The 16,828-nt window shown below is 42.6% G+C and overlaps 1 protein-coding gene across 4 annotated transcripts in view; it reads right to left on the bottom strand.

Moving 5' to 3' along the window:
* Window positions 1-13,482, bottom strand: part of TRIT1 (tRNA isopentenyltransferase 1) — a 47,931-nt gene extending 34,449 nt beyond the window's left edge. For all 4 annotated transcript variants that reach the window (XR_009048830.1, XM_057706391.1, XM_057706372.1 and 1 more), the window contains exon 1: window positions 13,309-13,482. Coding sequence is in view for 3 of the 4 variants with exons in the window: in XM_057706391.1 (XP_057562374.1) it covers window positions 13,309-13,482 (174 nt within the window). In the remaining variant the exon portion in view is untranslated. The remainder of the gene's footprint in view (window positions 1-13,308) is intronic.
* Window positions 13,483-16,828: the final 3,346 nt, after the last annotated feature.

The raw sequence follows: 16,828 nt of genomic DNA on the forward strand, positions 1-16,828 counted from the left end.
ACTCTCTCCATTTGTAAAAACCCACAGACGTGTATACAACAATGAATGCACTCTACTGTGTGCAAATTTTAAAAAATAATGACCAGGACTTCCCTGGTGGCGTAGTGGTTAAGAATCCGCCTGCCAATGCAGGGGACACAGGTTCAATCCCTGGTCCAGGAAGATCCCACATGCCAAGGAGCAACTAAGCCTGTGCACCACAACTACTAAGCCTGCGCTCTAGAGCCCACAAGCCACAACTACTGAACCCATATGCCACAACTACTGAAGCCCGCGTGCCTAGAGCCTGTGCTCCACAACAAGAGCAGCCACCTCAATGAGAAGTCTGCGCACCACAACGAAGAGTAGCCCCCACTCGCCACAACTAGAGAAAGCCTGAATGTAGCAATAAATAAATAAATTTATAATAATAATAATAATAATTACCAGAATGTCTGAGGAAACAGGACAGGATGCAGACTGCAATAGATGAATCTAATTATATTACAAATGTATGACATAACTTCACTGAAGGGGAGGGGAGGAGCTGACCTAAGTAATTCTGTAAAACAATGTTATGACTAGATACTATATGGCTAAAATAAACAAAAAGAACTGCACACAAACAAATTTTTGTTTCTCACGGTATTAACTACATAAATTACTTTACAGGTTGTACCAATAAGAAAGTATTTGTAGACAAGGAGAGCCAGGTTTCTTACTCCAAGAAAGAAGTCACAATAAGCAAGAAGAGAAGATTAGAATAAATCCTGTGTTGGAGTAGAGTCAGAGATATCAGTATAAATTCATGTTTATTTTATATATACACAGGTAGATACAGAAATAAATACAGATATTTGTGTATACACGAATTAGCATATATACATATGTTTCCTAGCACTTTCCACTGAAGGGACTAGAAGCAATAATAACCCAGTAGCAACAAGCACACTTAGCACCCAGCTCTAGGTATCTAAATACTGTTCACCAATAAAAGGAACCAGGAGTCCTTGGAGAAATGGCTGATTCTAGAACTGGAGCAGGACAAATGTAAGCTGAAAGCATCTTGTAATGCCAGAAAGTAAGGAAGTGCTAAGCAAACAAATATGGGGCATGACACAAGAGTCAACATGAAAGAGCACCCAATAACCAAAGCTGAAATAATCTGAGCAATAAAATAACTTAGTACTGGATTATAACCCCTCAAACTAAATAAATATCCATACTGATGTTAAATAAATGATGTAAGTAAATAGGGGAGAAAGCACAAATCTCTGCAAAAGGATTTCAATTAATAAAAGTGGGAGGGGGACTTCCCTGGTGGCACAGTGGTTGAGAATCTGCCTGCCAATGCAGGGGACATGGGTTCAATCCCTGGTCTGGGAAGATCCCACATGCCACGGAGCAACTAAGCCTGTGTGCCACAACTACTGAGACCACATGCCACAACTACTGAAGCCCACGCACCAAGAGCTTGTCCTCCACGAGAAGCCACCTCAATGAGAAGCCTGCGTACCACAATGAAGAGTAGCCCCCCATTCGTCACAACTAGAAAAAAGCCCCCACAGCAACAGAGACCCAACGCAGCCAATAAATAAATAAAATTTATTAAAATAAATAAGTAAATATAAAAGTGGGAGGAATGAAGGAAATTATCACAATGATTACAGCAGGAAAGATCCATTGATAAGTGCTAAAATTAGTAGGTGAAACTTTCAGGAAAAACTGGATATCTGTATTGCCTCAAGCAGCTCCCCTAAAATATTAATTATTGTGGCACTTTAAACTTATGCCCACAAATTCTTTGATGTTCCTCCCTCCAGGATGTGGAGTTTAAATCCCCTTCCCTTCAATTCAGGATGGACTTAGCAACTCAATTCCAACAAATAGAGTATAGAAAGGAAAAATAGGGATTTCCCCAGTGGTCCAGTGGTTAAGACTCCATGCTTCCACTGCAGGGGGCGCAGTTTCGATTCCTCATCAGGGAACTAAGATCCCACATGTCGCATGATGCAACCAAAAAAAATAAAATAAATTTTTTTAAATGAAAGGAAAAAGATTTAACTTTACTGTAGAGGAATTTGGCAGACACAACCTAAACCAAATGATCAAGGTTAACATCACCAGTTGATGTTAAATCATGTTGACAGCATACCTTGACATGATGCAACGAGAAAGGTACTTCACCTCTGTGTTATGCCTTCTCAAAATTCATAATCATGAGAAACCATCAGACAAACCCAAACTGAGAGACAGTCTACAAAACAGATGACTAGTACATTTCAAAAAGTAGCAAAGTCATGAAAGACAAGGAAAGACCGAGAAATAACAGATTGGAGACATGATGACTAAATGTAATATGGTATCCTAGATTGGATCCTGAAGCAGAAAAGGGACAAGAGTAGAAAAACTGATGAAATCCAAATAAAGTCTACAGTTTATTTGGATGAAATCCAAATAAAGTCTAGAGCTAACAGTATTGTGCCTACATCAATTTCTTAGTTTTGATAAATATGCCATGATGATATGTAAATTTTAGAAGAAGCTGGGTGAAGGATACACAAGAACTCTGTACTGCCTTCGAAACTTTTGTGTAAATCTATAATTCAAAATTTTAAAACTAATAACATAGAACAGGGTTTCTTAACCTCAGTACAATACATTGATATTCTGGGCCAGATAATTCTCTGTTGGGAGGGGCTGTTTTATGCATAGTAGGATATCTTGCAGCATTCTTGGCCTCTATCCACTAGATGCCAGGAACCCACCTTCCCATTTGTTACAACCAAAAATGTCTCCAGAGATTGCCAAGTGTTGGGGGCGGAGAGGGGAGGAGGCGTGCAAAATTACCCCAGATTGAGACCACTGATGTAGAGTTATATACATCAACACATAAAGATATCAGTAATGGGACTTCCCTGGTGGTCCAGTGGTAAAGAATCTGCCCTGCAATGCAAGGGACCCGGGTTCAATCCCTGATCAGGGAACCAACATCCCACCTGCTGCAGGACAACTAAGCCCGTGCACCACAACTACTGAGTCTGCATGCGAACTAGAAAGCCCTTGTGCTGCAAACTAAAGAGCCCACACTCCCTGGAGCCCACGTGCCACAACTAGAGAAGAGAGAAGCCTGCACACTGCAACTGGAGAGAAGTCCGTTCGCTGCAGCTAAAGATCCAGCACGCCAAAACTGAGACCCAACGTAACCAAAAAAAAAAAAAAAAAGAGGGCTTCCCTGGTGGCGAAGTGGTTAAGAATCTGCCTGCCAATGCAGCGGACATGGGTTCAATCCCTGGTCTGAGAAGATCCCATATGCCACAGAGCAACTAAGCCCGTGCGTCACAACTACTGAGCCTGCACTCTAGAGACCGTGAGCCACAAATAACGAGCCCATGTGCCGCAACTACTGAAGCCCACATGCCTAGAGCCCATGCTCCACAGCAAGAGAAGCCACTGCAACGAGAAGCCTGCATACCACAACGAAGAGTAGCCCCCACTCGCCACAACTAGAGAAAGCCTGTGCGCAGCAATGAAGACCCAACACAGCCAATTTAAAAAAAAAAAAAAAACAACAGACATCTGTGACATATTGGTTTCTTCAACAAACTTCTTTCTTCCTTTCTTTCCTTCTTTCTTTCTTTCTCTCTCTCTGTATTGGCCATGTTGAGTCTTCTGTCATTGCTGTGCGAGGGCTTTCTCTAGTTGCAAGTGGGGGCTACTCTTTGTTGCGGTGGGTGGGCTTCTCATTGCAGTGGCTTCTCTTGCTACAGAGCACAGGCTCGAGGCACACGGGCTTCAGTAGTTGTGGCTCACAGGCTCTAGAGCACAGGGTCAGTAGTTGTGGCACACGGGGTTAGCTGCTCTGCGGCACGTGGGATCTTCCCGGACCAGGGATCTAACCCATGTCCCCTGCATTGGCAGGCGTATTCTTAACCACTTCGCCACCAGGGAAGTCCCAACATATTGTTAAGAGGGGGGAAAAAAAGCAAGATACAGAACAGCATGAAACGTATGAGTCAATTTATGCTAAAACATACCACATGAATGAACCCTGAGGGCATTATGCTAGTGAAATAAGCGAGTCATACAAAAGACAAATACTATGATTCCACTTACATGAGGTACTTAATAGCAGTCAAAATCATAGACATAGAATCCAGGATGGTGGTTGCCAAGGGTAGGAGGAAGGAGTAGGGATTTATCATTTAACAAGTACAGAGTTTCAGGGTTTTTGTTGTTTTCTTTTAACTTGAGATATCTGGTTTTATTTTTTTAATAAATTTATTTATTTATTTATTATTTGGCTGCGTTGGGTCTCTGTTGCTGCACATGGGCTTTCTCTAGTTGTGGCGAGAGGGGGGTACTCTTCACTGTGGCGTGTGGGCTCCTCACTGCAGCTGCCTCTCTGGCTGTGGATCACAGGCTCTAGGCACGTGAGCTTCAGTAGTTGTAGCACACGGATTCAACAGTTGTGGCTCAAGGGCTTAGTTGCTCCATAGCATGTGGGATCTTCCTGGAGCAGGAATCGAATTCAAGTCCCCTGCATTGGCTGGCAGATTCTTAACCACTGCACCACCTAAGAAGTCCCTCTTTATATTTTTATTTTTTAATATTTATTTACTTATTTATTTAGGCTGCACTGAGTCTTAGTTGTGGCACGTGTACCCTTAGTTGCGGCATGTATGTGGGATCTAGTTCCTTGACCAGGGATCGAACCCAGGCCCCCTGCATTGAGAGTGCAGAGTCTTACTCACTGGACCAGCAGGGAAATACCCCTCTTTGTTTTTTTAATCAAGTTTTTTTATTGAAGTATAGTTGATTTACAATATTGTGTTAATTTCTGCTGTACAGCAAAGTGATTCAGTTATACATATATATTCTTTTTTTTATATTCTTTTCCATTATGGTTTATCATAGGATACTGAATATAGTTCTCGGTGCTATACAGTAGCATCTTGTTGTTTACAGAGTTTGTTTTACAAGATGAAAAGAGTTATGGAGATGGAGGGTGGTTATACAACAAACATTATGAATGTATTTAATACCACAGAACTGTACAGTTAAAAATGGTTACGATGATAAATTGTTATATGTATTTTACAATTTTTAAAAATTGGAAAAAAAAATACACGTGCATGAATACACAAACAAAATGTCTGGAAGGATGTGCACCAAAATGTTAAAATGGGTATCTATGGATGCTAAGATTATGGTGATATTTCCTTTGTACTTTTCTGTATTATTTGGAATTTTTTTAAACAAGCATGTCTCCTTTTCTCCAAACACACAAAAAGCTTTGTTCTCCATTATTTTTTCTCACAATGCTTCCAATTCAACAACCAAATCCTACTGGTTCTGTCTCCAAAATGTCAAAATGATTACCCCTTTTACCCAGCCCAATTCCAACCTCTCTCCCCCCGGCTAATGTAACAGAATCCTAAACTGTTTGTCCCTCTCTAACCCACTCTCCACCCAGCCATCACAGTTACCTTCTGAAATAGATTTACTATCACTTCCACGTTTAAAACCCCAAACCTCAGGGCACGCCTCTCAAGGGCCTCTACAATTTGTTCCCAGGGTCTATATTTTTAGTTCACCTCTGACTACTGTCCCTCAAGCAGCCTCTATGTCAGTGAGAGTTGCTGGTCATTCCTTGAAAACATACCATGCGTTCTTACTCTTCCTTTATTCTGCTCATGCTATTCTTTTGTCAGGAATATTCTTTTTCCTTCTCTACCTGATAAAATGTATACAGTGGTACAGAGGGAAAAAATGGGATGGAGGATGAATGGATAAATAAATAGGAGGTGGGTAGAGGAAAAAACATAGAATAGCACAGAGATGAGGGTTCAAGAAAGTAATTTTTGGAAGGGGTGAGATAATAATAGTGCCTACCTAATAAGGTTGTGGTGAGGATATTAAATGAGATAATATATGTCAAACTTCTAGAACACTGCCTGACATTTTATTATTGTTATTATTTTCAGTATCCTTATTATTCATGGTACAGTGGTAAGAGCTTGAACTCTGGCTGCCACAATGAGGAAGGAGCAGTGATGAAGTCTAGCTCAGAAGTAGGGCCCCAAAGGTAAGCAAAGAGGGAAACAGGACCCTGGTCTGATTCAAGTTCATCTAAAGAATCCAACAAACTACACAGGAAACCACAACCAATTCAGTTCAGCCATACTAGAGTATATGCAGAGCACAAAGGTGAGTTCCTGTATACCCAAATAACTTATTCCCTTCAAACATATATTCCTTCTTGAAGTGAAGCTGTTTCAACACCCTGCCCCAGGCACTGGAACATCAGGGCAGCACCTCATCCTCACAAATCTGAAACTGCAAGTCCCATCTGTGCTCTCCTATGGTTTCCCACTTAGCCAGTAGTCACTTCACTTTCCTTACATAACATGGGAGGTTTGACTTCAAAGTTCTTCCCACAGCTGCAAAAAAACTGAATATATACATACAACCCACCCAACCTTAATATTGTAGCCAAAGGAAAACCAAATTCAATCACAATGAAGGTGTACCCAGGGACCTAGAAATTAATAAATGTATTTTTAGATGAGTCAAAAATTTTGAGATTTCCTCTGGCCTACTCTCAGGCTCAGTCCTTTAAAAAACTGCCTCTGTCAGCTGTGGCAAGTAGCCTCCAGACAGCCCTCGTTTCTCCTGCTAACAGGTTTTTCTACCTTTCATTTTCATGTCCCAGTAAGCCACTGTGATCCACTATCCCATCTCTCCTTTCATATCCCTCCCCCATGCAACCCAGATCTCCCTTGAGCACTATCAGACAGTCCTTTGGTAAAAAAAAAAAAACACTGCTCCTAAATTATGTCCCAAAGCAGACAAAGAATGCAGAATTTCACATTTATTGGATGACACATGGTCTGCTTACTAGTCAGACTGCCAAAAATAATTTGCTTCCCCTCTTGTAGGTTTAGGCAAACACAAGGGAACTGTGCTCCTATGTATGACTACTGCTTCTCCACAGGACTTGAACTAAGGCATTAGAGATACTTCCTCTCTATAAACCCAAATAGAACACTCTGTTTATTTTCTCTTGGCATATAGTTGGTAGTCTGTATTTCCAGGCAGCCATTGTACATCTTTTGGCAAGTGCCTTCAAATTTCTCAGTACAATGTTTCATCCAGTCACTGAAGGCGATGCATTGTACCTTAAATTTACATGTCAAGAAAAAGACTCAGACTGAAAAGAAGACCTCCAGTATCATCTTCCTGCAATATATCAGATACTACATATAAGTTAGAAGACCCAGATCCAGTTCCCAGGTGTGCAAGTGTCTTGCAGTGTGATCTCTAGTCTGCTCTTTAACCTTGCTGCACCTCAGTTTTTCCATCCTGGAAAACAGGGATTGTATTACCTGTCCCTCCTTGAATTTAGACTCTTACTGCTAGCTGAGAATATTTATGCTTCTACAATTTGTGAGACTGGGGTTTGGAAAACACAGAAAATTAAGCACAAATCTTGTTTCTCACTTTTGTCAGGCCTCCACAGTTGAGCCCAGCAGAAGTCCCTAAGAAAGTAATCCCTCAGAGAGTTACTTCTGTCTTCCCACTAAACAAATCCCTGAGCAAAAATGAGAAGTGAGAGGCCAGACAGGACCTCAGGTGCTACACAGCTACAAAAGCAAGTCACTAAAAAAAAAAAAAGCAAGTCACTGTCTATCACGTTCCATGACAATATTATCACCCTAGGCACACTACCCTTCACACCCCATTGTGGTTTTATCTCAAAGAAGCTACCTCAATACTTAGGGCACTTACTTCTTCAATGTTTACGAAAAACAAGCACTTTCCCTGGATGGGAAATGCCCTGCTGAGATTGCCTTGGGATGACCCTACAGTTAAGGCAGGACAAAGAGATGACAAAGAAGTATGAGGTGCAAGAGAATGTAAGATTTAATGCAGTGTTTTACAATCCTTTCTGAGTTACTGGTACACTTCTGAAATACAAAATTCTGGGCAGCATTCCAAAAGAGATTATTAAAATTCAAATACTGGTTTTTAGAAAGATCAATTCGGAAACCTGAAAAAACTTTCTAATTATCACACTTTTCATTTGGGCACCCTTTAGTCTGTGTGGCTGTTACAACAAGGAAGTTTACTGCTCGGGCCAGGCTATCCACAAGGCCCAGTTTCCCCTCTGTTCCAGTAAATACTCTCTATCTTTGGTATCATCAAATTATTGACATTAAGTTATATCTCAGCTGAAGTAAATTTTAGCCTCCTAAAGCAATGCATCATGTGGCCACCACTCAGCTCAGCACTCAACTTGAGAGATATCATTATGAATTCACACTAAACAATATGAATCCTAAAATACATTTTACAACCTGATCAAAATGTAGCACACTCCTGTGAGGGATGAGTGTCATATAAGTCAAGAAATACTCTCTAATGACTGAATCCCACAGCTCCTGCCTCATCTAAAAGGAACAACTCACAACGGACAAAGGATTAATCTCCAAAATATACAAGCAGCTCATGCACCCTAATACCAAAAAAGCAAATAACCCAATCCACAAATGGGCGGAAGACCTAAAGAGACATTTCTCCAAAGAAGACATACAGGTGGCCAACAAACACATGAAAAGATGCTCAACATCACTAATCATTAGAGAAATGCAAGTCAAAGCCACAATGAGGTATCACCTCACACCGATCAGAATGGCCATCATCACAAAATCTAGAAACAACAAATGTTGGAGAGGGTGTGGAGAAAAGGGAACTCTCCTGCACTGTTGGTGGGAATGTAAGTTGGTACAGCCACTATGGAAAACAGTTTGGAGGTTCCTTAAAAAACTAAAAATAGAACTACCATATGATCCAGTAATCCCACTACTGGGCATATACCCAGAGAAAACCATAATCCAAAAAGAAACACGTACCATAATGTTTATTGCAGCACTATTTACAATAGCCAGGGCATGGAAGCAACCTAAAAGCCCATCAACAAATGAATGGATAAAGAAGATGTGGCATATATATACAATGGAATATTACTCAGCTATAAAAAGGAATGAGATGGAGCTATATGTAATGAGGTGGATAGACCTAGAGTCTGTCATACAGAGTGAAGTAAGCCAGAAAGAGAAAAACAAATAGTGTATGCTAACTCATATATACGGAATCTAAAAAAAAAAAAAATGGTACTGATGAACCCAGTGACAAGACAAGAATAAGGATGCAGGTGCAGAGAATGGACTGGAGGACATGAGGTTGGGGGGTGAAGGGGAAGCTGGGACAAAGTGAGAGAGCAGCATAGACATATATATACTACCAACTGTAAAATAGACAGCCAGTGGGAAGTTGCTGTATGGCAAAGGGAGATCAACTCGATGATAGATGATGCCTTAGAGCGCCGGGACGAGGAGGGTGGGGAGGAGTCGAGGGAGGGAATACGGGGATATGTGTATAAATATAGCTGATTGACTTTGGTGTACCTCAAAAACTGGTACAAGAGTGTAAAGCAATTATATTCCAATAAAAAAATAAAATAAAATAAAAGGGACAACTTTGTGCATAGATAAGATACTGGGCATGCAAAGCAGAGACCTATGTCCAGCTCCAGGTCTGCTACTTACTGTAAGACCTTGTACCTGTTTCCTTAACTGTGAAGTGATAGTAATATCTACCTTACAAGGTTACTGTGAGAATAAAACAGCATATGTAAGCATTCTATAAACAGTGCTATACAAATTTAAGTTATTCTGCCTGTGGATTTAACTGAAACTGAAAAAGTTCTTTCAAAAAGCTGGTTAACTCCAACATCAAGAATATCATTTGTTCACATGCTTACCAAAACTTTTCTGAGTCAACTTAAGTCACTGAAAAGCACTGTCTCCTTCCATTGGTTAAAAAACAAGCAGAGCAGCACTACCCTAACAGGGTCATGGTGAGCAAAGGTAGAAATGAAGAATTGCGGGTGACTTCCCTGGTGGCGCAGTGGTTGAGAATCCGCCTGCCAATGCAGGGGACACGTTCGATCCCTGGTCGGGGAAGATCTCACATGGCGCGCAGCAACTAAGTCCATGTGCCACAACTACTGAGCCTCCACTCTAGAGCCTGTGAGCCACAACCACTGAGCCTATATGCCACAACTACTGAAGCCCATGCGCCTAGAGCCTGTGCGCCACAACAAGAGAAGCCACTACAATAAGAAGCCCATGCACTGAAACCAAGAGTAGCCCCCGCTGGCCGCAACTAGAGAAAGCCGCGTGCAGCAACAAAGACCCAACACAGCCAAAAATAAACAAATAATTAATAAATAATAAATCTGAAAAAAAAAAAAGAAATGAAAAATTGCGTATACCCACAGTAAATGGGGCAGAGATACTTTATTTCATTATTTGAACTGAAAAGTAAAAATCAAAGGTCAATGTTTTCCAACGGGTCTGAGAGGAACATATCCATATCCATGTTATGAACACCCAAGGTATAGCCAAAATTAAACACAACCTATAGCCAGTTCAGAAACCTCAATTATCTTCAAGGTGTTTTATACACATTAATTAATCTTCATGGCACCCCAAGGATGAAAGAAATTTAATTTCCATATTCTAGTTATTTATTAACCACAGGAAGAATCTAAATGGATCGAGATGTGCCATTGTGATAAGACAGGTCAACAAATATTTCATCAAATGTTAAGGATCTACCATATCATCAGCACTATACAAGGCCCAAAGTGACTGATGCGGCCTACTTCACGTCCAGCAGGACCTCTAGCAAGCTCAACCTTATGGCACACAGCTATAAGTAAAGAAACATTTCTGAATAATGGATAACAGCAATTACAGAGCTATAACCAATCCTTAGCACCAGAACCTGCTAATTTACTTAAAAACATATATAAAATTAAGATGTTTTACTGAGAACACTTTCCTGACAAGGACTCTGTGTGGTGTAAGAGGAAGAGGGGGAAACAGGGAGCAGCAGGGTGTTGTGTTGTTTTAAATAGGAGTGTCAGAGAAGGCCTCAATAAGATGACATCTAAGTAAAGACAAGAACAAAGAGAGGAAGCAAGCCACATGCTTTTGTACGGGAACAGATTCCACCAGGCAGAGGAAACCTCTGAGTGTAAGAGTCCTACCGTGGGATCATACCTGCTGCATTCTCCACATCCGCTAGACTTTTCCCACGGATGTCCGGCTGCCACCTCCACTGTGCCCCACCAGATCTTCCTGACTTCCAGACTCACCATACACAAACCTGAATCATATTGTGTGTACTGCTCTCTTCTTTCCCCAAGCAGTGACCAACTCACACTGTAACATGATACTACCTTCAAAATGTTACATCTTTCTCTTCCATTCATTCCCACTAACAGGCCAACCTGAAATTATAGAACATTAAGTCTGGAATGGACCTTAGATATCATCAGTGAAATGCCATCATACTGAAGCCCACATTACCCAAGTCTCTGAAGTATCAGGCCGAAGATCTATTATTACTACATTCTTGGATTTTTTTTTTTGGTATGCCCCTCCCACCCCAAATCCAATTTGTCAGGCATACTGCTAACAAATGAAGGCTTCTTACACACTGCCTTCATCATGTGACTCATCCCCTTCATCACGTGACTCATCCCCCATTCCACAATATCTACAATACCTGAAAAACAGTCTCCTTTCACTGTCCTACAAACACACTAGGCTCATTTCACCTTCTAAATCTTCTTTCATGTTTCTTCCTTTGATACACTGCCTTTTCTTCTTTATCTACCCAAAACTCATCTATCCTTCAAGTCCCATTTCAGAGAGCTTTCCATGACTATATCAGCCTTCACTGATCTCTCTCTTCTCAGAAATTCTATGGTTTATCTAAGATCTTACACTTGTAGTCTCTCTGCTCCCCACCTCCCATCCCCGTCCCTTGCAAAACAGTGTTAACATCTCAGCTCCAACATGTATTAACTTGCTTTGTTTCATCTTTGGCTGGACCAGAACTCTTTGAGGACAAGGGCTGCAGTTTTCTCTCTCCAAAAGGGCCTTGCAGAAAATGGCACCTAATCATATTTTTAGCACTTCCTACGTGCCTGATATTGTATTTAGTGCTTTACATATTTAACCTCGTTTAACCATCACAATAATGTCGTGTTAGTGGCGTTATCCCTCCTATTTCACAGAAGAAACAAAGACATGAAGAGGTCAGGCTGAGGTTGCATATCTTAGAAAAGACAAGGGTGGGATCTGAGCTAAAGTCTGTCTCTCAAAGCCAGCACAAAGTAGAGGCTGCGAACAAATATTTGTTGAATTATCCTAATTATCTGATGTGTGCTGATTGTCGTGTCACCCCAAATGAACTAATGAGGGTGGAAACCATGCCCTGAGGTTTATGGGGTACAGTGGGGAGGACTGCCCCTTCTTGCTGAGTACCCATCAGTTACGAGGTTCAGCGACAGGGATTTGACACCAAGCATCTCATTTACCCTGTGAAAACTCTTAACTTGTAATTCCTCCATCACAGATTTACCCCAAATGTCACTTACCCTTGATCGGAGCACATGTGCTCCCAGGTGTGATGTGTACACACTCCTTCTGGGCCTCCCTGTGGCTCAAGGAAGACAGCAAAGCCTCCTGACTCCCATCAGCCAGTAAGTTAAAAATCTCAGCTTCAGCAAGCATTTGCCAAGTGCCTGGACTTTTTCAGGACAGGCCACCCTGTTCTTCTTTCTAACACTCATGTTCCCACTTATTAAGCACCAGAACCCTATGAAGTAGGTGGCATTTTTTGCACTTCACAGATAAATAACGTCCCAAAAAACCGACACTGTTTAGGTCACGTGGCCTATGATTAGGGAGGAGAATCCAGGTCTCCTGACTATCCACACCTTCATTCCCTCAACAGACACTCGTAGATGGTAAATGATTTATCCTGGTGTCGCTGGTACTTTTAAATAGCAAAAGCTCTGGAATAATTTTCATTCAAAAAGGTATATATTGGACGCCTATATGTCAGCCTTAAAAGTTCAAATACCATCTCCACGTGCTCGCTTTGTCACACGGAGACAGTCGTTTAACCTCCCTAGGTGAATTCCCTCATCGGCACATGGAGATAATAACAGTACCTACACCAAGCAGTAAGGTCTTGAGAGGTAAATGAGATCATGGCAGTGAAGCACCCGGCACGATGTCTGGCATATGGGAGCGCCTAGGAATGACGGAATGCCCTTCCCCAGCCTCCTCCGCCCCACAAGCCTCGGGGTGCATCCACGACCACCAAGCGACAGGGTATCAACTCGACTGGAGGCCCGCACGCGGCCTCCGGTTTCCCAGGCAGGGGACAGCCGCACTGTCATACCTGCATAGAGTCAGCGCTGATGATCTCGCCACCGAGCCGCTGGCCTAGCTGTAACGCCAGGGTGGACTTGCCGGTGCCCGTGGCCCCGAGAATCACTACAAGAGGCAGTGTCTGTTTCAGGCCCCTGAGCCCAGGGCTCACAGACACAGCTCGTGCAGCCGCCACCGCCGCCATCTTAGAGGCGTCTGCGCTTGCGCAGGAGCAGCTGTCCCCATGGCAACTGTCAGTGCGCCTGCGCAGACCTCAGGCTCTGAAGGGAGGGTGCGGAGGGAGGAAGGAAATAAGGGATCCAGGTCTCTAAGCTCGGGAGCTGCGACTGTGACTGCCATCAACTAGCTGGTGTGAGAACCTCAGCTGCCTCCTCTCTTAAGTGGGGCATGGCGGTCGTCTCTAAAATAGATTTATCCTTATTATTCTTTTTTTTCACGGCACCTAGTTCTTTTTCTTCATAGCACTAATAATAATATGAAATTACATATTGACCTCATGTCTATTGTCTGACTTTCTCTCCAGGCTGTTAAAAAGGAACAGATTCTGCCTAGGTCATTACCGTATCTCCAGTACAGTACCTGATACCGAACAGACACCCAGTAATTGTTACTGGAGAGGAGAACGGCTTGCCTATCTAGTGCTACAGCCAGTGAGCTCAGGTGGCATTCTCCAGGATCAGATCTAGCCAGTTCTCAGGCAAGGGCGGGTGCTCTAATGTTTTCATCCAGCAACTCAAACTCAGACACAATCGAAAGGCAGAACAAGATTTTTCATCTCTTTGGTGAAAGGATGCAGGAGATGGGCTGAGAACAGAGAAAAAAGCAAGTAAACAACCCACAGCATACAAAGAAGAAAAATAAGGAAGGCAGAAAGAATAAAACAGTAGCAACCCTCAGATTAAAGTGAGGGTGGGGAAGATTAGGTCCAGAGAGGACCAAAATTCTGGAGACTTCACAACATGTAAGAAAGGGCTTTTGGGGGCACTTCCCTGGTGGCACAGTGGTTGAGAATCCACTTGCCAATAAAGGGGACATGGGTTCGAGCCCTGGTCCCTGAAGATCTCACATGCCGAGGACCAACTAAGCCCGTGGGGCACAACTACTGAGCCCTCATGCTGCAACTACTGAAGTCCACGCGCCTGGAACCTGTGCTCCACAAGAGAAGCCACCACGATGATAAGACAGCGCACCGCAACGAAGAGTAGCCCCCACTTGCCACAACTAGAGAAAGCCCTGGGGGCAGCAATGAAGACTCAACGCAGCCAATAAATAAATAAGCAAATTAATTAATTAATTATTTTTTAAAAAGGGCTTTGGGAGAATTTCCTGGCGGTGCAGTGGTTAAGACTCCGCGCTTCCACTGCAAGGGGCACGGTTGGATCCCTGGTTGGGGAAGTCAGAGCCTGCATGTGGCATGAGCGGCAAAAAAAAAAACAAAAAACTTTGGAATCACATGAACATAGGTTCAAATCCCAACTCTGCCACTTATCAGCTCACTTCACACAATTAGCTTAGCCTCACTTTTTTCATCATTAAATACCCCCCAGGATTGCCATAAGGAGAAAATGAAGTCATGTCTGAAAAGCACCTGCTACAATGCTCTGGCACATAATCACCACCATTTGTTGAACACTTTGTATTATTATAATAGTAACACCCCATCTGCCTCACTAAAGAGGTAAGAGCAGCAGCCTAAGGGCAGAGAAATTTTCAGTAATGTGTGAAAGTGTCTAAATACCTATTCTACTAACCCCTTGTTAGCCAATTTAAGAGTCCTAATTGCTTTCTCCCTGAGATGACTACTTGGCTCTGCCTAGCTCTCAGGTCATACCACCCTTGGGTCAGAGGAATCACCCTGGACGGTTAGAACAAACGATAGGCCTGCCTAGAATGACTGCCAATAAATACATTTCTCAATCACTTGAATCACTGCTGGCATAATGACCATTCCTGCAGGCCCAGCCTAAACCTTGTGTTCACATGTATCCCAGGGTCCCCTGTACCTCTTTTTTTCAATCCAGCCTGCTTTGATCAAAAGCCTTGTTCTCTCCAGTCTGTGGTACCCGCCTGGGGCTGGTTTTAAAATTGAGATGTGTGGCCACATATTGGCAGACACTCTCACATGATGGTTGTTAACTGTAGAGCCTTTGCCTGGAGATTTTCCGAGGGTACAGTTACCTTGACAACCACCAGAAAGAAGGCAGGCCAGAGAAATTATGCAAAAAAAGCAAAAGGGAGGCTAATTTCATGATGATAATCTGACCATGACAGAGGAGACTCACTCACAGATGGGAAAGCACTGTCCAAGTCATGACCAGGTGACTGTTACGGGGGGAGGGGGGGGGAGGAGGGAGGGGGTGGAATTTACCACTGAGAGACCAGAAGAGGGAGAGGCTGGTTACCAAGGCAACAGGGGAGCAAGGAATGAAAAAACGGGGCTTCACCACAGCAGCAGAAAATTGCTTCTAGCCAAGCAACACAGGACTGTTGCTATAGAAACAAAGAGAACAGGGATCCTGTAGACCATGGGGAGAATTATCACTGAAATACTGAGCAGGAGAGACTCCTAAATCAGAATGGAGCCTGTGGTCCAAAACAAATGAGGGGAAGTGAGAAAAAAACATCATACCATTTCCATTCATTGTAATTCTGCCAGCCCCACCAAAGGAGAATGGAGATATATTTTTTTAATACCTTTAGGTTATTTTATTTGTACCTGTCTCCCTAATAATCTTCTAAACTCTAAATTATACTAAAAATAGTTCCTGAAAGATAATCTGTAACTTGAAATCCTAATTGGAGAGATTAAGTTCAAGGGAAAATTGGGAAATTGAAGTCTCTAATCAAGAGTTAATAAGTATTTCAGAAAAACAACATAAAACCCTCTAACGGGAAGCTTTGCAGGGTAATAAGGAGACAAAAGAAGGCAAAAGGGAGTCAGAAAAGCTATTTGTAGTCATGCCCAGGTATTAGCCCTGACCCCTCTCTGCCTTGTATGAGGCCAGATGGGAAGTAGCTCAACCTATTCTGAAAGAAAGCTCAAGAGGAAAGGGAGTCTCTCACTTAAAGTGTATGTTTCTAGAGGTGGAGAGTGCAGAAGCCCATCTTCAACATACTCCACTGTTTACAGATTATGTGGGGTAAAAAAAAAATCCAGTTTCAAAGGCAAAAATGCTAGGATAAGTTCAGTCTGGAAGAGCATGCCTAAAATGCTGAAATGAAGTACTAGGGAGACTCAGATTACTTCGAGGGTAATACTTCCTGCCTGTCCTTCTGAAAGTCCACAATCAGCCACCTAATTGCTGCCCCCAGTGTGTGTGTGTGCTGTACCCTAGGGCAGATATATAGTCAGGCTGGGCAACCTCTACGTTGCCTCACCTTCTTTAGGAAATTGAGAGCAGTACATGGGGTGGGATGGGCATGGGAACATGGCAGAAAAGGAGAAAGGGAGAAGTGCAGAAAGGTAGAGGGGAAATCTGGGTGATGACCCAAGTAAAAATTTTTTTAGAAAAAAAAGAAACATAGGGAGA

The sequence above is a fragment of the Hippopotamus amphibius genome, chromosome 1 (assembly GCF_030028045.1).
Source record: "Hippopotamus amphibius kiboko isolate mHipAmp2 chromosome 1, mHipAmp2.hap2, whole genome shotgun sequence".
Lineage (NCBI taxonomy): Eukaryota > Metazoa > Chordata > Mammalia > Artiodactyla > Hippopotamidae > Hippopotamus > Hippopotamus amphibius.